This window comes from Apium graveolens, chromosome 5 (assembly GCF_009905375.1).
Source record: "Apium graveolens cultivar Ventura chromosome 5, ASM990537v1, whole genome shotgun sequence".
Lineage (NCBI taxonomy): Eukaryota > Viridiplantae > Streptophyta > Magnoliopsida > Apiales > Apiaceae > Apium > Apium graveolens.
In genome coordinates, this window is record NC_133651.1 from 67,467,145 (window position 1) to 67,489,326 (window position 22,182).

The window sequence follows — 22,182 nt, forward strand, 5'->3', positions numbered from 1 at the left end:
ATTGGGGCTTCTGTATTAAAATTTAAGCAGATAGGGCCTTCACCCTAAAATTATTATAAAATTAACGTGTAGACAAGACATTTTGTTTTTATAACATGTAAAATTTTAAATTATTCTTTTTATATCTCATTATAAGTGATTTATTTCACAATTATAAAGATTTGTCAATAATTTTTTGATTGATACAAATAGATCATCATACAATAACTCTTTATTTGCTAGTTCATTTCAATACAAATACCCACAGTTTTGCCAAGACTAAATAAAAAAGATTCAAAAAATAATACCATCTTGCTCAAATAATTTGAATTTAACTAAATATACCTTCTAAATTTGAATTAGAAACATTTCTCAATAAATTTAACAATTTAACAATAAAATTTAATTTCCAAAACTTAGCATGATTAGTAGTACAAAATTGAGTAAAAAAAGGGTGAATGACAAATTTAGCCTATTTTTACACAAAATTGACAAAAATAACCAGTTTCTGAAAAGTTGGCCAACTTTAGCCGATGGGATACCCAACTGTCAGTGGAGTATCCACTATATACAAGATACCCAACTGGCAGTGGAGTATCCCATATATGAAATACCCAACTATGGAGTATCCTATACAAATTGGGATACCCAACTGACAGTGGAGTATTCAATCGGCCAAAATTGGCTACTTTTTCCAGAACAGCTATTTTTGTTAAAAAATTTCAAAAATCGGTTATTTTTGTCATTTTTTCGCAAAAAAATGAGATAATAAAATCCATATAAAACCCAACCAAACAACTTTACGTACACATTTGGCAATAGTTACAGTAACCACTGTATCTATCACACCACCCCCCACTCATCCTCCTTCAGAAACTAGGGTTTCCAAAACACACACTCTCCGCCCCTCAATCAACTCGATCTCAGCCGTCAATTCAACCTACCAATCTTCAATCGCGATCCGATCTGTGTGTAATGAACTCGCGAGGTAGGTATCCGCCGGGAATCGGCGGCGCCGGCGGCGGAAACACCAATCCCAACCCTAATTACCAACAACGTAACCCTAACCCTAACCAGCAGTATGTTCAGAGGAATTTTATGCAGAATCCTCAGCAATTTAATCAACAGCCGCAGCAGCAGTGGCTGAGAAGGAACCAAATTGGAGGCGATTCAGGAGCCGAGGAGGTCGAGAAGACTGTGCAGTCTGAAGGCTCTGATGCGAGGTAGTGGTTTTCGACTTTTCCTATATTTTTGTTGTGTTATCTGTCCTTTTCTATTTTACGAGATTTTGGTGTGAAATGTGTGAGTTTTGGTTGACTTGAATCATTGTATATGTGTTACATTGCGCGGAATTTGGACTTCATTTAAATTTCGTTTTGATTATATTGTTTGAAGGCATTAGTTTTGTACTGACCGTGGGTTTTGAATTTCTTTTACGAAGAATAACGTAGATTGATGTGTTTATGTATTTGTGTGGTTTAGCAAGAGGATTGGGTATCAGGGCGGGAATTTTAATTTTGAAATTCACAGGGCTTAGGGTGACGCTTGTCTTGTATCGTTACAACGTTTATCTTGTTTTTTTATTTATTTTAGGAATAAGTAAAATTATGTTTTTAAAAGGTGTTCCTTTATCAGTTCGAGTTTACAATATCTGTCAATGCTATTTGTTAAACTAGATACATTTATGGAAGGTATAAAAGGGAAACTGTCATCAAAGTCTAAGTGGTAGGAACATAAATTGAAGACCTTTGATGTTATTCTTTTTTTTCGAGCTGCGGTTTTTGTTTATTTAGTGATGTATGCAGTCTTAATGGTTGTGTTATTTGGTTTTTGAACATAGCTTATTTTATTTAGTGATTTATACAGTCTTAATTGTTGTGTTTGGTGTCGAAAATAGCTCAAACGATTGGAAGGCACAATTAAAGCTTCCACCACAAGATACTCGATACAGGACTGAGGTAAGATGTAAGATGACTAGTGTTTTGCAATGTATTAATCGTGCCTTTTCGGTGATAAGATATTTTCTGTCATGTCTCTTATCTCATTACATACTTGACAAAATTATGACGAATATCATGTTGTAGTAGAATAAATACTGTTTTTCGTAATTACCATTTATTCTAAATTACTTATGTAGATCCCGTATCCAAGATGACCGACTATAATAGTGTATTTAATAGGTTTTCCTTCTTTTATGTTTTGTTTCCTTGGATTCTAATGCTATAGATGCCAATAGAATGGGATACTACAAAGTTGCACCTTGGTGATCCACATTCTAGTATGAGGGCACAGCCTTAATGTCTCACCTTTTTAGAACCGGCATCTTCTTCAGTGTTATACCTTTAATAAATATAGAGGCACCCTGCTGTTTTATTTTAAGAAGAAGATATAATTAGACTTTTGTCATTTAGCTGTTATGTTTTTAGTTGTAGTTAGTTCGAGGATTAACCTAGACATGCCTTTTGAAATTACTTTCCATATTGTCTATGTTTAATTGTTAAGATCTGCGGGTCATTTTTTCTGCACTCTCTCTTGTATGCATAATATATTAAGATTGTGGTCACCTTTTATTTTTATCTTACCTTACAAATTTCTTGTGTTCTTTCTTCTTTTCTTGTTTAAATTTTCTAGGGAAAGTTCTTTATCTTGTGACCAGAGAAGCTACATGATTTTTCTATAAAATTTGATATAAATATAGTACTAGCGAGTGTAAATGCTCTACCCAGTCATATTTTTGATGATATATCTTTGTAAGGAAGAACTTTTACCTTCTCCTCATGTAGCGGTAACAATGATGTCTAGTCCGACCAAGTTACTTATCTTTAGAACATGTTCTAAAGATCTAGACAAGGCAAGAACTTGTAGAGTTTCCATTTCTCCACTGCGCTAGTTGTTACTCAACCGTACTAATGTAACATAAGAATCAAAACCTTATGTTACATTATGATGCACCTTAGTATCTAGCAATAATAACAGATTTCAAATCTTTAGTATATCTGTTAAATGTAAGTAGTGTCACTTTTTTTTTTAACTTGAGAGGTTACAAATTAATGCATGACGACAAATCACTGCAGTACAGAAAATAATATGATCTTTTAAGGCCCATGCCATGTGGGATGTTTTCAAAAACATTACTCCTCACTTAAAAGTACTTTTATTAGTATTGTATAAAAATTAACAAAATAACATTAAAGTACTAGAAGTCACCTTCAAAAAGGTAAAAAAATTTATAGTTAAATTGAAAAAATCAAGACGAGTAACTGAAGTAAGTACATATTTTGTATTTTTTTTGAGATTAACTAAAAGGCACCTTTACTATTACAAAATTGTACTCAAACCTATAAGTAATTTTGAACTTATAATTAATTTGCTCGAAAGAATAAACAGGCCCCGAGTATGATGACACGTATATATGAGGCCCTAGCTATTGAGGTATAGTTTTTTTAATTTACCGATGGAAATGATTACTTGTCCAATCCATAGTTATTTCTTCTTTAGAGTTCTTCTCTTGTATCTTCAAGGGATGATCTTGTAGAGTGATTATTTGTGATTCTACCGTACTAATTTAACATAAGGAGAAAAACCTTCCTCACCAATTACCGACTAAGTCAAGATGACAAATTAATGCCAGTAGAAAAGATTATCTCCACGATCTTGTGTATCTTTGCTTTTGAAAATCTTGTCGTATACCATATTTATTAAATTCATATTGAAGAACTAGCTATATATCCTTAATCTTATTTGTCATAAATGGAATACAATAATGCTAAAATGATAAATTTTTAAATTTGTAACATTAAATATTTGTTTGATATTATATAATATGACACGAAATCACAAGACATGACTAAGTTGTTTGGTGACGGAAACACTACACGAAAGTGTACACAAAAACACATTTGTCTGGTCTGCACAATTATTTTAGTTTAGAAACTAAATTAGATGAACCAAAGGGTCACAAAGCAGTATAATGATCTTCAAACTGATAATAACTTTATGTTATTTGGTATTGGGGTGGCAATTTTGGGTATTGGGTTGGGTTCGGATTTGGTTTACGGGTCAGAACTTTAACCCAACCCCAACCGGGACATGAATTGAAATTTTAATAGTTCAAATTACTCAACCGACCCGATACATATTATAAATAAGAAATAAATGTATCGGTATTATACATAGAAATTGGTTTAGATACAATTTAAATTGTATCTGTATATTAATTTAAACTATATATATTATATAAAAATAAATAAATAAATAAATAATATTTTGATTATATAAATTAGTTTACATAATTGTTAAATTATGAAATATTATTTTGATCATGTAAATTAGTTTACAGAATTGTTAAATTATGTAATTTTAATTTAAATAATAAATATCATATGTAAATATGAAATAATGGAAAAAATATGTATTTTCTTATAGTATATTTCATTTTATATTAAATATACAATTTCAGGTTATTTTTTGTCAGTTCCGGGTAAACCTGAAATAAACCCTGATTTTTCGGGTCAATTTTGGATCAACTCGAAATAGACCTGAACCTGAAAATTGGTGACCCAATTTCGTAAATTTTGGGTCGAATTTGTGTCAGTTATTGGGCTGAGTCTGATTTTGGCACCCCTAATTTGGTATATGGCCACAAATTTCAATATCTAACACTTTTGTGCATAAGCGAGTTATGACAATCTCGAAAAAGATATGTAAGATTGTGGATATACACAGATGACATTGATATACACAGATAACATTTAAGAGCATAGATAAGTTATTACAATCTCTTTGAATATATATGAGATTTTGGAAATACAAATATACAACTATATCATTAATATAAACTTAATAGATTTGGTAGACGACAAAAGTTTTTTAAGGGGAAAATACACAACTTTGTATAGACTAGAGATAAACTTCTCTGCTTTCATTAATCTGTCATCTTGCAATTACTTGTAATCCAAAAACTAAAAAGAAAAACGATTCTCACTAATTTTTTTAGATAAATCTTAAAGATCAGGTAACCTTCTATACCGTATTAGTTTGGAGTAGTGCTAGGTATCCCAAAACTTTACCAAATGCTGTGGCTATCACGTGGCGCATTCTGATTTGCGGGCACATGTATGCACGTGGGGTCTCGTATTATTATTAGGAAACTGATTAACTACCTATATGACACATCAAGATTTGGGGAAAATTTTGGGGTCTGTAGCAATTTCAATTAGTTTGTCTTTTTGCATTAATTTGTTATCTATAAAGTAAAAAAGCATATCTCAATAATGTATTTCACAGGACTTGAGATCGAAATCCGTCAACATAGTTGCTAGATAGCTATAAGTATCCGCCTTTAATGCCATTTGTGGAAGACTATTATTAAGCAGGACTAGATCTTCAATCACCAAAGGAAAATTGAGCAGGGTGAAGTGTGAGTCGCAGCATTGGAGTCAACACAAATGGATGACAGTAATTATATACGATTTTATACCTTGTTTAGATCCCTGCACTTCTTCCATCTAGAGATCCGGACAAGTGTAATGAATTATGTTAAGAAATTAGTTTTATTTCCAGCAATTTTTTAGTTGATCTAGCAAGGATTCCTTATTTGATTGTTCAAACGAGTTTGATGATTTTATTGTTAATTAGAAGAATACTGCTGATAAATCAATTAGCTTACATTTTGCATTATGGTTTTGCTTGTGTTGCAGTGGAAGGCATTTTCGTATGTTAGATCTCTTAACAATCCTAATACTGTTGCTTCCATCTTTCTTACCAGGATGTAACAGCAACTAAAGGAAATGAATTTGAAGACTATTTTCTTAAACGTGAGCTTCTTATGGGGATCTATGAGAAGGGTTTTGAGAAACCATCTCCAATTCAGGAGGAAAGCATACCCATTGCTTTGACCGGCAGTGATATTCTTGCTAGAGCTAAAAATGGCACTGGAAAAACAGCTGCTTTTTGCATTCCTGCATTGGAAAAGATTGATCAAGAAAATAATGTGATTCAAGGTACCTATATTAATCACTGAATCTTATAGTTGTATCCCAACCATTTTATTTTGCTACTTCGTATGTGAAATATCTATGGTTTTTCACTGTTTTATGTCAGAAAATTTTATTCTTGTATAAGCTCAATCTTTTTGAGTCACGATAATAGGTCCTGCAATGTAAAATATTACAAGCTTATATATCTAGGAACTTATATGGACAATAGAGTATGTCATGAATAGAATTTGCTGCACTTCTCTAATGTATAAATTCTTTTGGCTCTGTGTGAGTACCCGTTTGAACTTGTGGACTGTAAATGAACCCGACGTAAAATAGTGTGTATACATTGCACAAACATTAATATAGCAACAGTTAACCCATAAGGACATAGACCTCTAAGTGGCTTCTTTAAAAAATTGAAAGAGAAGAACAAACAAGCTTGAGCGGTCGTGTTTTTCTGCAACTTCTAATTCTGACGAAGGCTACCTAAAACATTACCAAGTTTCCACAGATGAGTTATTTCAACGGAGTTTTGTTCTGTAAAGAGCATCTCATATTGGGTATATTACCTGTGTTTTGTTTATCTTCCTCTACATGGGCGGAGGGTCTGTAGTTGATCAAAGTTCTTCAATTTTTGTGTCTAGAGTTTGTGATCAGTGACCTTTCCTTTGAAATTAATTAAAGTAGCTATACATTATATTAATATGTATATGTTTAATACTTAGATATAAAACATAGTGTACATGAATGTATTCTCCACAAAAAATGATTTGTTGGGTAACTGTTGAGATGTGGAGTAGTTGCTGAGATGTGGATGGGTGCTTAAGCATTAGGCCAGTGAATTGACCCATTTTTATGAAATGACAACTCTGATGAGCTTAAGTCTAGCTTGCGACTTGAGTGCCTTGTTATATATCAAACAAAGAGCAATTATCTTGTCTACCATAATTTATAATGAATATTAAAGAGTTGACATTGGCCATCCAGTTTAGGTAGCATTTTATTATTCGAGTATCTAACTTAACCTTGTTGCAACTTTTACATATTTTCTCTTTTCTTTTCTGCAGTCGTTATACTTGTTCCTACACGAGAATTGGCTCTTCAGACTTCACAAGTCTGTAAAGAGCTTGGCAAACACTTGAATATTGAAGTCATGGTTACAACTGGTGGCACTAGCTTGAAAGATGATATCATGCGTTTATATCAGCCAGTTCATTTACTAGTTGGTACTCCTGGGAGAATACTAGATCTTGCAAAGAAGGGTATTTGCAACTTGCAGAATTGTGCAATGCTTGTTATGGATGAGGTATTTGATAATTATGCAGTCTGTTTGATTTATTATGCTGTATTTTGTCACTCTACTTGGTGTTATAAAATGTTATTTAAATATTGTATGGTTCATTCAACAATATATCAGGCTGATAAGCTCTTATCCCCGGAGTTCCAACCTTCCATAGAACACCTCATTAGCTTTTTGCCTACAAATCGTCAAATTTTGATGTTTTCAGCCACATTTCCGGTGACAGTCAAGGATTTCAAGGATAGATATCTACAGAAGCCCTATGTTATTAACCTTATGGATGAGCTTACTCTTAAGGGAATAACCCAATTTTATGCTTTTGTTGAAGAAAGGCAGAAAATACACTGCCTCAACACTCTCTTTTCAAAGGTTTGACCTTAACTTGAACATTCTCTATTGTTGTCTAGGTTTATTGATGATGTTATGTGTAATTTTTGTTAATCTGTCAATGTGTCATCTTCAGCTTCAAATCAACCAGTCGATCATATTCTGCAATTCTGTGAACCGTGTGGAGCTTCTGGCCAAGAAAATTACTGAACTTGGTTATTCATGCTTCTATATTCATGCGAAGATGCTTCAGGACCACCGAAACAGAGTATTTCATGATTTTCGCAATGGTGCATGCAGGAATCTTGTTTGCACTGGTAATTTATAACTATTGCATTAAACTATAGCACTACTTACTTTGGCATATCATGTTTTTCTTGGTGGTGGATGCAGTGCATCACTTAAACAGATTATTTCAATGCCTACTTTTCCAGTTATATTTCTTTCATTTCTACTTTCGTCTTTTATGTGCATGGAGTATGGATGAATATGGATGCTGAGACTAGATAATTCTATATTCTTTCATACACCACTGTTTTATATATTTTGAACCATCTTTTTACGTGCAGTTCCATCGTAAGCATGGTCTGTATATTGTAAGTCATGATGACCTTAAGATTTTGTCACTGCTACGAGTCAATCTTATCTTCAACTCATATATCGAACATCGTCTTACCTTGTAAATGGTAGACCATACAGTCTACAAACTCTGTAGTATGATTGTTTCCTAGAAATAGTAATATTGCTAAGATTGTGTTTAAAATTAAAAGAATAGATCTCTAATTTTCAGAATATTTAGAGTAGTTATCTTGTACCTACATTCTTCTAGAGTCAGTAGTCCTGCTACACAGCTTCTCACTGGCACAAGATCTATACATTGATCAAGTATTCTCCTTCCAATGTGATTAATTAAACTTGATGAATTAAACGTGATGAACTCATCTTTGACTCTTTTTGAGATTTAAATTTTTAATTCCTTAAATATACAATTAATCTTTTCATTGTAAGTTGTAACCATGTGAAGTTGCTTTAACTAAAAAGTGTGTTCCCTATACAAGTTCAAGAAACATTAGAAGAGAGAAAATTTCGTCTGGATTAGGTTGGTTTCATTGCATATATGTAGGATGGTTTCTACTTGTCATGTCACCGCAGCTTGTCACATTGGATCAGTGTTGAACAATTTTATAGTGGATGGTGGAAAGTCAAATGCTTTTATATTGATTTGTTAGCTGCAAGTACTTTCATGTTAGTTATGCAAAATTGTGAATCAACGTGTAATTTAGCAACTAAAAATGATTATGACTCATTTTTCAGTAGATTTGACTCAATATTTGTAGTTTATACTATATATATAAATAGATCTGTGCATGTTTTAGGACAAATGTGTCAACAATACTGTCAAAGTGTGTATGATATTGTAAGATGATATTGTTGGTCATTATAGGGTTATATCTATTTGTCTGGCTAAGTATCTCTTTGTGGTGCTTGTTTATTCATACATTGATGTAAAATTTGTTTCTCAGATCTTTTTACAAGAGGGATAGATATTCAAGCTGTCAACGTTGTCATAAATTTTGATTTTCCGAAAAGCGCAGAAACTTATCTCCACAGGGTATGTCTAAAACCAGCTTTTCCATGGACGAATTTATCGTTTGATATAATTTAATCTGAATATGTAATCCAGGTCGGGCGATCTGGGAGATTTGGACACCTTGGTTTGGCAGTGAATCTGATCACTTATGAAGACCGCTTCAACTTGTATGTATATAATTTAGATGTTTTAATATGTTACTAGTGAAGTATTTGATCTGCATGTGAGACCTTTGCATTTGTTAAATTGCCCGGCCTTGTTTTTTTACAGGTATAGAATTGAGCAAGAACTTGGGACTGAGATAAAGCAAATTCCCCCACATATAGATCAGGCTATATACTGCCAGTGATATGTGGTAGCATTATGCTTCTTTGTCAAGATTGGGAACTCGGTGTATGATGGCACAGTTCAGAAGATGTATTATACTCCTTTCATGTTTTAATTGCGAGCTTAACCTTTTTATTTTGTGCACAATGGTCCAAGTAGAAGATCAAAATTGCAACCATGTTTGTCATGGTTTGATCTTGTAGCCTTTCTCTTTTGATTCTGTTTTTTTACAAATTTAGGGTTGTGTTGTCACCAACTGGCCTTTATTTGCCTAGTTCTGATGCCAGTGTCTTGCAACCAATAGATAACTTCAGATTTGTAGGATGCTGGAGAAATTCTAGGCATTTGTATTTTAGGCTTTTCATAGCACAACTGCCAACTTCTATCTACCAAATAAATTGTGTTTTTAGACTTTAAGGATCTCTGGACAAATGGAGATTGGAAAAATGAAGGAAGACATTAATGATCTTGTTTGTTTATGATTATGAACTATAATCATGCATTAACTCTCTTCAAAATGCAAATTTAACAGGAAGAACTAGCACATTCACTGAAGCTACGAATACGGAAGTAAATATAGTATGGCCAGATTGTGCATATTTGGCTAATCTGAAGCTTGTTTAGCTGCAGCTATTATTGTTATAATAATTCAGATGACATTTGGCCATGTAGGTTGGCATCTTTATAATGTATTCAGTATGAAAGGTGTAGGCGTGCAATGTGTCAGAGTTTAAACTCCATAGAGTAAATGTTTGATTCCTTTATTACATATTAGGATCCATTTGAAACACATTGAAGCTTCCAACATATTTACGTTGTTAATACTATCCGAAGTGAACAGATCTTCACTGGAAGTTATGCTAACCAAATTATAAAAAAAATCTCGAAACCTATTAATGGTCGTCCATGGCTGGTGCTGTGTTGAAACTTGAGCCCACAGTCCTTGGTTGCTATGTTCTTGAATCCTTTATATTCTGTATCACTCCGGAGAGTGAGTAGTTCACGAGTATGCTAGATATTGGCCATATATTATGCTCTCAAAGACATTTGGATAACTGCAATTTTTCGGTTCGGATGTCTGCAACTTCTCCATTTTAACCCTAGCCATCTAAAACCTTTGTTGCCTACGTATACATGACTTTAGTTTTAAATTTATGTATTAATGTCTTATAATTTTGCCTTATTATTAAAATTAAAATTATAGGGAAGAGACATTACTAAAAACAAAATTATAAAATTTATGTTTACTTCTGTGGGAGTGGCCAAGTATCCGTTTTACTCGGATTAAATCCTCAATCCCCCTACTCCCCTAGTAGTATATATATAGTCCTCTGTTGATTAATATTTAATATGTTTTAGAATATTTAAAAGTAACATTCATTTTTTCCCCTTTGTATAAACATAATGTCTACCAATCAATAGTCAATACCATGTTTGTTACATGAGAAATTAAGAATGTATTATATCTACCACAATAACAAAAGAAATTTTATATCTACCATTGATTTCTACAAGACATTATAGAAGTGCTTGAACTAAAAATTTATACCTCTTGTATAGACTACTCCTGAACAGAACAAAAGCTACAAAAGGCGGTTGTATTACACAAATCTCTGGAAATTTTAGAATTAAATGGTAAGGTTCTCTTGAATGCCTATAAATGATCCAACTATACGCCCCCCTACATCTAAGAATGTTTCACACCCGGGGAGGGGTTTTACCTTTCCCTTCCTTTCAACTTCAACAGGATACTTAAAGAGATGTCCCCTCATATCTTTAGCCTCATCAGCTGCAAACATCTTCCAGTTCAGCTCCCCCATTACTTTTACTCGTCTGACACATTCTAGAGATTCCGGTCTTGTAAAGCAGTCCTCCACAACTCCAAGATGCTCTGCCCATAGTGACATTCTATATCCATATATCTACATATCAAACATTTCCAACGTTAGTAAAATTTAATCAGCGCTGCTTCACAAAGTTAAGAAAACCAACTGAATAATCAGAAAACTTTGGTCTTAGTAGTAATACATCAGTTTCTTGCATAATTTGTTAAAAGGGGACATCCTTCAATTTCTTGCAGTGACTAGATTCTTCTTCTTCTTTATTAGATTAGTTCAATATATTTTAAGCACAGGGGAACCTTTCCCACTGCTTGTGGCTCCTTGAATCTCCACTTGACTCTTTCTATAATAATATTATATTATACAACTCTGATCTGTATATTGGCTCCACTTGCTTAGGAAAAGGAGGATCTCACTTCATTATTTCCAAATACATGACTTATCAGGGCCAATGGACCCAGATATAAACAGTTCATTCACTCACCTTGATTTTGTTTGAATAAAAAATGCTTTCGTCATACAAAAATATGTACACAGATCATGTCTGTTTACTGGAATTGACATGTCAGCATCTTAAATTATTTTCTTAATTGTACACTTGGGTAATTCTTATAACACAAAAAAAAACTTCTCTCTCCTTTTATTCTTTGAATGGGGATTAAGAATGCATACAGAGATGGTGGGATTCTAAAGAGAAGTAGAAAGCGATGAAAAGTAATCTACTGGATTATGTTAAATAGAAATGGTAAACTGATAGGCGATAGCAAATAGAATCTCAGGACTATAATTGTGGTTAACACATTGTCATAATGCCTTCAACCATATAGTATGTTAGTGGTATGATGCCATTCCATCTATGTCAATGCTAGTAAAAGACAGAAGTTAACTAAAATTTGACAGGTTTGGGGCCCTGATCAACATTTTGTTTCAGAAAGAAGATAGCGCTCAAAATAGCTATTTAAGTATTCATCCTTCTACAGAGTAAAGTTGATAAAACTGCATGTACTTACTGCCATCCTTAATATAAAATCCACAAAAATAACTTCCTTTTCTTCATCCTATTATGCTCTCTTAGTTTCAGTAGCGACCTTATTTTTCTTTTTGTATCTTTATGCGCATATAAAATAATGTTCCCCAAACTGATAAGGAAAAATACTTGATTACAAGACATCAACGTGACAGATCACATCAGCTCAGGGGTTTACCTGTCCGTTTGGGCTTGAAAGTCTTTTTGCCCATGTATGATAAGGTTGGTATGCTCCCATAGCTATCTCTGTGTCTCTGGTGCCCTCCAAGGAACGTTGATTAATGTTTGCAGACCCCAATATGACGTATTCGTCATCTACTATCATGCCTTTGGAATGAACATATATCATGAATCTTCGGTTTTTCCGACAGAGTGCCTAATCAGGACACATAAATAATTGTGCATTTAGCTGACACACTCTAAAGCATATGAATATTTGAGATCAGAAAACGATGTAAGATTTCTATATACAATTGAGTTAAGCAACTGGCATAGTAATTAAAACAAATGAATCTTTAGAAAAGAAAAGAAGCATCGGAACTTAATTTAATAAATGAAACTGAATTTCCCTAGGCGATAAAAGACAAATTGAAGTTCAATATCAATACTTCATACCTTTTTTTTGTCATAAATAATTCATACCTACTATCCATAAGATCCTTAAATTTCTCAACATTATTAATTATTTTTTAAAAATCACCAATTAAAAGGCACTCGTGCTAGTTGAGCTTTTGAGCATAGTACGAGTGCTAATAGAAAAAAAATATCTTGCACCAGCAAGCCAATCACCACGAAAATAAATAAAGTTAAAGTTGTATATAATACTATCACTAGTGATTTTCGGTAAGATTGAAATTTCTAATGCTAAAAACAGAAAAATAATTAGAAAATATAATTGGAACTAAATGACGGTCTGCGCAATTAACATTTTACTCAAAATATGACATTATTACTGTTGATAAAGTTAAATCATCTTTCAGATAACATTGGATCAACCTCGACTTCAGTAAGGTAGCAGCATGACGAAAGAGATAATCACATAAGAAATAAGTTATAGGGGATAAATAAAGTAGAAAAAGAACAATAAGGAACAAAAAGAATGGTTTCTTAGAAGGAAAAACTTCTTAAGAGGTAAAACAAAAAGACCTGAGGCGTTCCTGCACCAGGACTTCCAGCAGTTGAAGAGTCATCTTCACTAAATTCCTCCCGATTCCCTAAACAATAGAAGTTCAAATAATCTTGTGGTGAAAATGCATCTTCAAGCCCAACTTCGACTAAAGCCTTGTATATTGTTTCATACATCATTTGCATTGTTTTGTTCTGTAGTGTATTCAAAAAATTTAATGAGTAGTCTGCTGATTACAAATTAAACAAGTCAAGCATACAAGGTTATCGGCCACCATAAATTGTAATTTTCCCCTATTTCTAAGTGAAGATGATTCAAATCAATAAAAGTACCTGCCAGTACAATATTGCTTGAGTTGGAGCACTTGTTGGATTACCCTCTGGCCACATAGGGATAACGATATATACTGCAAACCTTTCATGCGCTCTGATTTTATTGGCAATTTTAAGGGCAATTTCCATAGGAATCAAATTGTTAGCACCTGAAGAAACACGGTACACACAGTTTCATTAAAGCAATGTTATTAACCATAATGAAGTAAAAAATGGTGAGTATTATTAACATTCTTTACCTAGAAAAGTCAAAATAAATATATACATTGTACAAGAAAAGATTGGCAAGTGTCAGATGAAACCACACCTTATGAGTTATATCGTCTGCTTTCTACTTTTTAACTGGTGCACAAGCTTTAATGACTTTGTACAAAGTGATTTTTAGACTTCAAACTTCAGACAGGTCTGATTAGGATATAAATTCTGATGTGTAGTTTAGTACACTATTCTATGGAATTTTGGGTCCATAAGTTGTTCAAAAGTAAAAATTAAAAAAATGCAGATGCTCTATAACAGCTGTAGGAATCAGAGTATGAACACAGCAAAACAAGGAAGAAGAAGACTAACTAATCAACATTTCATAACTGAAATCCGTTAACCATCTCACTACAATGAGAGAGATAGAATCTCTTAGAGCAACTTCAACACTAACTTAAATCATGCTCCCAAGTCAAATTTTGAAGAAATGAACTTCAAAATCATCTCCAACAAGCTCCTAATCACTCCTCAAAATTTAATGATCTTCAAATGCTTACTCAACAATGAGGAGTGATACTCCCTCCTAAATTAGTTTAATAATAATTTCTCTCTTCTCCATTTATTCAATATGATTGATTTTGTTTGTGTATGTCTACTTAACTACTAAAAAATGAATAGGGAGTGAGTTAAAGGAGGATTGTTGGAAAAAATGTGTAATATCGGCTCTTAAATAGTTAAGAGCTAATTTATTTATATTAATTATAGAGAGAATGGGAGAAGATTGTTGGAGTTGCTCTTATATATCTATCAGTCATACACACCCACATTTACAGTCTAGTTCTCTAACAAACTTGTAAAAGAATTTACAGGTCATAATGACATCATCTCTGCATCACTACTGCTTGAGCTGAGCTCTCTAACTTGTGGTACTGTTCACTGTCATCACTTATAGTGGATATACCAACACTCTATATCAATTCCTTATATTAACAATGCTAATTTTTGTTCTCATCTCCACACCAAAATTTCCCCTTAAAACAGTACAATCTTATTTTAAACTTTTCCGTCCATTAAATAATCAACAAAAAATATCTTTAACCAAAAAAAGAAAGATATGGAGAGTTCATTATTTAATTATCACTATATATCTTTGCAGAATACACCCCTTAAAACACATTGTATAAAAGTGTGCAACACTTATAAATCACTTAAACTGGTGTAATATTTTGTACAAGTAATTAATTACTTGCAAACTTAGAACTATGATTATAATATACGATTTACAGTAAGATCTAGAGAAAATGTAGGAAGGCTCAGTATGACAGAAGTAGCTTCTATTTAATTCAGATAAATTTAACAAAGAGTTGGAAAATTTGTTTATCTGTCACTCATCCTGTAAAAAAAGATTAGACGCTTACCTAACTCCCTGTTTGATGTCCAATTAAAAGAGGACCCTATAAAATATTGGTTCTCGATATAGATGAAATGTTGGGCAGCACGGATGGCCTTAACATATGCTGAATGTATGCTCATATCAATGAGAACATTCTTTCCACAGTCCAAGTTCTGTTATGACAAATTATGAACAACATTTAAAAGAATAATAAAAATTGGAAGTTTTTTTATCCTAAAAAAGTAATTTATTTCTAGCTTACCTTGTATATGGCTTCTTTTGGGTCTTTCGGAAACCCTTTAACAGAATTTGAATCAATTGAACGGAAAATCTGCAAAAGAGTTTATGATATCACACACTTGTATGCAAATCAATGTTGACTAAATGATTTAAACTCTTGCAGCAAATTAGTTACAGAATACCTGGACATGCCAACCATTAGGATCATTATCGCTAAGGTATGGAGCATCAGACATCCCCAATATATCAGACATCCTTTCTATTCGGAGTAAAGAATCATCATATGATATCTTTAGTTTTTTAGAGACATGGGGCTTTGCAGCCTTTAACCAACGCTCTTCAAAGTTGGTCAGAACATCATAAGCTGCTGGACCATCAATTTTGCAGTGTAGGTCATGCCATGGTTCTCTTGGACTGCCAGCAACATATGCCTGTTAACGAAAAATGTCTTACTGATTAAAGATTTTAAAAGGATATACATATCAAATGTCAAACTGTATGCCTCTTGATACAGAGTTTACAAGTAAGTCAGTACACTAAACATGGTGCGGAAAGTATGCCAAGGACAAATAATGGTAAAGATCTTACTGCAAATGTAGGATTATGATAGTCATCCTTATGCACTGTCTGCAATGAGCTAAAAATAGGGTGCTGTGGAGTATCATATCTCCCATCACATAGATCGAGCCCTCCAAGAAAAGCTAAAATTTTTCTTTTACTTCGTCCAGCATCTGTATCTACTATTACAGTTTTCTGATGGTGTGTATAAATTGTCCCGACTTCCTGATCTCAAAATCACCAAATATCTTTAGTTAACTGTAGAGAATTTTCTTCAATAACATAAACAACAATCATTCAGAAGAAAATCGCATTTGCAAAAGAAAATTTCTGAACACTTAAAAAGATAAAATCTTTAGCAGGGACAATTTATTATAAGAATACTAAAATTAACGGATTGAACTCAAACACAGATATAACTAAAGCTGATATGGTTGAAGTCATTTTTAACACATGAGACTGAAGCAGCATCAGAAACTGGAAAATTGCAACGGCGACTAAAGGCGCGTGTTTATTTGCGCTTCAAGGACGAGTAAAAAAATTGAAATTCAAGTACAATTTCATAATTGGCAAAAAGCAATTTTAAAGCTTTTTATATGATATTGCTGCTATGTTAACACCATTATTAAAGTTAAAAAAACTCAATTATTTCCGTTTTCAAACACAAATGCAACTTATGAAGCTTCTTCTTCAAATCCAAATAGAGAAAGACGCAGGAAGAGCGAGGACTTCAGTGGCCAGTGACCGAGCTAAATGATTCACAGGCTTTTGAATATTTGAAACTTGAAAGTCATTGATCGATGCTTAATTACCAACATTTATTCATATTACAGCAATGTTAACAATACTTTATTACGTATGAAATCAAAGTAAGACCAAGTCAAGTAAGTCAAGTACTTTCTTCTAGTAGAATTTGTTACAAACTTTCTTTTTGGCAAAAAACCGCATGCTTGACTGCGCTTCAAAATTGGATGTTACTCTTGTTAAGAATGTGTGCGTTATACAACACTGATTACGAGACAACATACTTGCATACAATTCAAATATTATTAGTGACTTCAATTTCTTTTCTATCTGCAGTAACTAATATATTCTTGAATAAAATCGCACGAGTCTCAATTTGTTTGTTTATTTATTTTGGCTGATATTGCTTATTAATTATAATTCACGAATCTGAATACTATCATTAAATTTATTTCTAACACATTTACATTTCAAGTTTTAAGTTCTTACAACCATGAAATTATTCTATTTCTCTAAAGTGGACGAATCATGGTGAATAAGTTTTCAGGTTGTGCAGATTTTATGTAATGTACCTGCTTTCTAACCCAGCTATGGCGTTTTCCAGCAGCACGCGGACAAAGTAGGACTTGCACAGAAGAGTTTTTAAAGAAACGCCGAGTTTCTTCATCATGGGTTGCCATTATTCCCTCCTGGAATTATTTTATTTTTATGTTTTCAGTAAGTAGGCAGATTAAGAAAAACCCAGAAATAATATTAGTTCAACAGCATATACTTGTGAAACAAATATACAGATACTTATATAATATTATTTCAATATTACCCGATGAAAGATGTGCATAATATAGATGCAAGTGCAAAAGTACATTTTAGTTGAGACTACATCTAATAAGAGTGTAACTAAAAAACTGAACTGTGGTAACAACTAACAACTAATAAGATAACTTATAACATAGAGAAAAAGAATATATCAGTTACTCATCCAAAGTTTATTTTGCTAATGACATTGAGAACTTTATGTAGGCAATCATATCTAGCTCAACATCCATCTGCATATCAAAGATTCAATGATAAACCCTGCAATCCTTTGCTAGTAGTAGTGGGTAGAAGGAGACATGTTTTTATTAATATTATTAAAACATTGGCTCTCTAAGTTTGATCAAATGGTCAGACAAATCCCGAAGAAGATTTTCGTACATCTGTGCCCCTTAAGCTTGTCCTTTGTACATCATGACCCTTTTTATAAAGTTCATTCCAATTTTACCCTCACCAGATTCAAAATTTTTGCTTCAAATTTGGTTAACAATAAATATAAATTCAGTCGGGATTCCTAATAACTATTAAAAGAACCTAATACATACGAGTAATAAGCAATATAGAAAACATAATAACTAATGAAGTACCTAATGGACTAGAGTCCGCACGATTGGGCTTATTGCAGGTAAGCAATATACTTGATAACTTCTAACCACATATAAAAACATGTAAAATATTGCACTAACTTCTTCACTAGATATAATTTAACTATTACTAATTAAAATAAAGGATTCCTTTTATTTTCATTCATGTTCCTTGTTACTTGGGCTCTTCGATTGAAAATTTTCTTCTTTTCCTTGATAAAAATTACTCTATATCAGAAGAAAACTGTACTAAATAGTCGATCAATGAAGTTTTTCAAAAGTATCAAGGAGGATGGGAATAAAAGGCCTGTTGATCCGATGTGGCTTATTCATAAATTATTTGAGCTCTATTGATAGAGAAAGATTTCATTGTTGAACTGGCCTAAAATCGAAACAAAAACAAGCATTGTATCTTGACATCTTGTACACGAAGAATACTTCCAGGATTAGCAATAAAGTTTAGGCCTTTCATCAGATATACGGTGGAAACTTAGTCGATACTTTTTCGCCTGGCACCAAATATGTGATATGAATGGAAAAAACTACATTACCATGGCCTAGGGAATTCATGGCGAGTCCAATGGAAAAATATTTAGGAAAAGAAAATGTCTCAGTTAAATTGGTGAATCCTATTCTAGCCCCGTTCGCTATTGCACAGTCCAATAACTAGAGTTGCTACAATTTCAAGCTTTGAAGACATCTATTAATCAAATGACAAATTCATAAGCCGGTAATCTGGAAATAACAAGTTGTATACTTCTATAAGAGCTTCAAAAGGAATTAGAGAGAACATGATAAACTCCTGTTCTCCTCTATAAGGCTATTCTTCTTGGGGTGGAAGTGGAACAGAAGTTTTTGGTAAGCTGAATCCTAGGAATCTTGCTATATTGGGTTACTGAAATCAATTTCATGCGCTGCAACACCTTCAAAAAGAAAAAAAAGGACTTCTAACTCAATATATCTAAACCACTTGTCTGTTACCCCTGATCTAGAGAACAAATCATCACTCGGGAACCAAACAGCTTATGCAACATAACACCCTCAGGACCACCTCTCTTGTATTTAGTTTTTTTGGTAACTATATTCAAAAGGGTAAGAAATAGATTAGATTAGAAATTAATGCTCCAAAAAGATCACTCTCCCTCGAAAAATGATCTGTTGTTCCATTTCGCAGTAAAGTCATCCAATAAGTATAGTAAACAGTTAAACATTACCACAACATTTTGCAAAATTAACATGTATACATATCAAGTCTTACGATATAGAACAACAATACAATATGGAGAATCAATTATTGAGGCTGCATTTTAAGATCAAAATGTACTTTTTAAGGCGATGCATTTTTATTATCTCAATCCTTAATCATAACAAATAGGTGTGAAAGCTTACTGTTTTGTAACCCATGATGTTCCTTGAAGTGGGATCATCCCATATAAGTAGCAACACCCGAACCCCTTCTTGTGATTTGGCCTTGAGAAGTTCCCCTAGTGTGCTATCCCCTGTATCAAAAGGATCACGAACCAATTGAACTTTGTGCCACACTGACCACCCAGTTATGTATATCAAACGTTGAGCCTGACGAATTGCATCAAATATATCATGCCAACACTTTCCATGGACATATGGCATGCCATGCTCAAGTTTCAACTTTGGAAGGCTGCCATCATCAACATGAGCATCTTGATATAGAGTTACCATCCCACCTCTCCTAAGTGGAAAGTATGTGCCGGGGACACCGTGGTAATCAGGGCCAGCTCCTACCCCGTAATGATATATGCTTAACCTATCCATTGGGGTATACTGAATAGATAGGCTTAATTGAGCTCCAGGCTTGCAAGGCTTACCATTTGTATTAATGACTGGAAAGTGACCTTGAACTTTTCCTCCAGAGTAAATCTTTTCCACTGGAATAGATACAATCCCTATAAGCTGGGACCCCAGTACATCATTATCCTTTACAACAAAGTGCACTTCTGCAGCATGATGTGCCACAGGAACATAAAAGTGTTGTGTCCATACTGGATTTTCACTATTAGACATCACATAAGTTCTTCCAATCACAGCAGTTGTTATAGATATTGAGACATATGGATCACTCGTGATTGCACTAACTTTCCCTGGTAATTTGCCAAACAAATCTCCTACTGTTTTATGAAACATGTCCATATTTGGAAGATTTTTTGCCTCGTAAATCCAAATATCAAGATTTCCATGAAGAAGCAACACTTTCAAAGAACCTTTAGTAGGAGAAAAAGGTACCACTTGCATATTTTGACCATGTGATGGATATGAAATTGAATGATCCAAGTAGGCATGTGGTGGTTGAGACACAAGATGCCCTGAGTAATGTTGACTCACACTTACCGGTGATCCATTATAATCCGTAGGGGCAGAGGGCACAAGCGCAGAAGCAGGAGGAGCAGAAGGTTGATTACTAGACAAATGCATGTAACTTAAACTATCCTCCACAGGCGGATACATCGAATTATAACTCGGAGAATTATTACTATGATCAGGACGCGGAGTTGTCGATCCACTACCAACCGATTCATTATCTTGTGGCGCCACATAAGAATGACTCGAATGTTGTTGATAATATTCATGACCCGAACCATACTGCAGCGAACTCTGATGCTGAAGACTCGCCTCAGAAGCCGACGAATGCTGATGTTGATACTGATACGAACCCGAGCTAGAATGTGACAACGGCCTCAAATGTGGTGGCTGATGGTAACTATACTCCGAACTGGGAGAATTCACAGAAGGAGCTGGCTGCGACGGGTACAAGTGTGAGTATTGGTAATTCTGATCATACGAAGCTCCCGGATAGTGATGGTACTGCGTCGGAGGTGGAGGGTAAGGCTGATAGGGTGGTGGTGGGTAATGGTGATTTTGAGGAGGTGGGTAGGGTTGATTTTGAGGTGGGGGTGGAGGGTAAGATTGATTCGGGGCAACAGGGTATCCATAACCATATGGGTGTGGTGGTGGATTATAATTATAGTTATTATCCATTTGAATTCAAGAAAATCAAGAACACAAGTTTCTTACAACAGATAATATTACAATCTACACATACATACAATGATATCAATAGACGGGGTTACACAAAAAGATACACAAACACAAAATAGGAACAGCTAGGAGTTGAAAGGATAGATCGTGTTGAAAAATGTTGATTTGTTTAACAAGTGTTTGACGGATTCACAGAAGACTATTAAACAAACATGTTTGTGTGTGTATTAATATGTTGAATTGAAAGATTCAAAGATATTGACTTTATGGTTATAAGCTGACAGGGAGTTGAGATCAAAGTGGTACCTTGTCGTTGTTGTCGTTATCGGAGATGGAGAGTGTGGTGTCCGGTGAAGTGGGTCATCGGTGCCGGAAATCATATTTATTTGCACTGTTATTTTATTTCATTTATTTTTTTGAAAAATACGATGACAATTGTAGAAATTATGTCGTAGATAAGAAACTAAAGTCACCTTGCTCGACCAACAAACTAAACTAAATAATTTAGCATTTGATTAAGTACGAGGGTAAAATTATAAATTTAAAATACTAAGCTGGCTATATTGAATTATTATGATTGATTTTACATTTTAAAGTTTAATGTTATTTTGAAATCTTATTATTGGTTGATTCTCAATTTCAAAATTTTAACCATTTTTTTTAAAAAAATAATTATTTAAGAAAGTTAATCATCAAAATATCACATTTAGAAAATAAATGACCCTTGACTACCCACGTGAGCGCTGAATTTTGTGTAGTTTATAATTTTTAAATTTTTTTAAGTTATTGCACCAATTCGTGTAGCGTAT

The 22,182-nt window shown here is 33.5% G+C and overlaps 2 protein-coding genes across 2 annotated transcripts; one reads left to right on the top strand and one right to left on the bottom strand.

The window, feature by feature from the left end:
* The first annotated feature begins 793 nt into the window (after positions 1 to 793).
* On the top strand, positions 794 to 9,971 carry LOC141724138 (DEAD-box ATP-dependent RNA helicase 8-like). Its single transcript, XM_074526143.1, has 9 exons — positions 794 to 1,202; positions 1,877 to 1,937; positions 5,747 to 5,981; positions 7,028 to 7,266; positions 7,378 to 7,629; positions 7,724 to 7,904; positions 9,111 to 9,199; positions 9,272 to 9,345; positions 9,449 to 9,971. Exons 1-9 carry the CDS (start codon positions 955 to 957, stop codon positions 9,525 to 9,527), a joined length of 1,458 nt encoding a protein of 485 aa, XP_074382244.1. The 5' UTR covers positions 794 to 954; the 3' UTR covers positions 9,528 to 9,971.
* A 1,009-nt stretch (positions 9,972 to 10,980) lies between these two features.
* Positions 10,981 to 21,821, bottom strand: LOC141724139 (phospholipase D gamma 1-like). The gene is made up of 10 exons (XM_074526145.1): positions 19,751 to 21,821; positions 17,537 to 17,653; positions 16,251 to 16,445; positions 15,845 to 16,093; positions 15,685 to 15,753; positions 15,448 to 15,595; positions 13,832 to 13,980; positions 13,520 to 13,693; positions 12,552 to 12,749; positions 10,981 to 11,427 (listed from the first exon to the last, which is right to left on the bottom strand). The coding sequence occupies exons 1-10, from the start codon at positions 21,371 to 21,373 to the stop codon at positions 11,134 to 11,136; spliced, it is 3,216 nt and encodes a 1,071-aa protein (XP_074382246.1). The 5' UTR covers positions 21,374 to 21,821; the 3' UTR covers positions 10,981 to 11,133.
* Between the last annotated feature and the right edge of the window lie 361 nt (positions 21,822 to 22,182).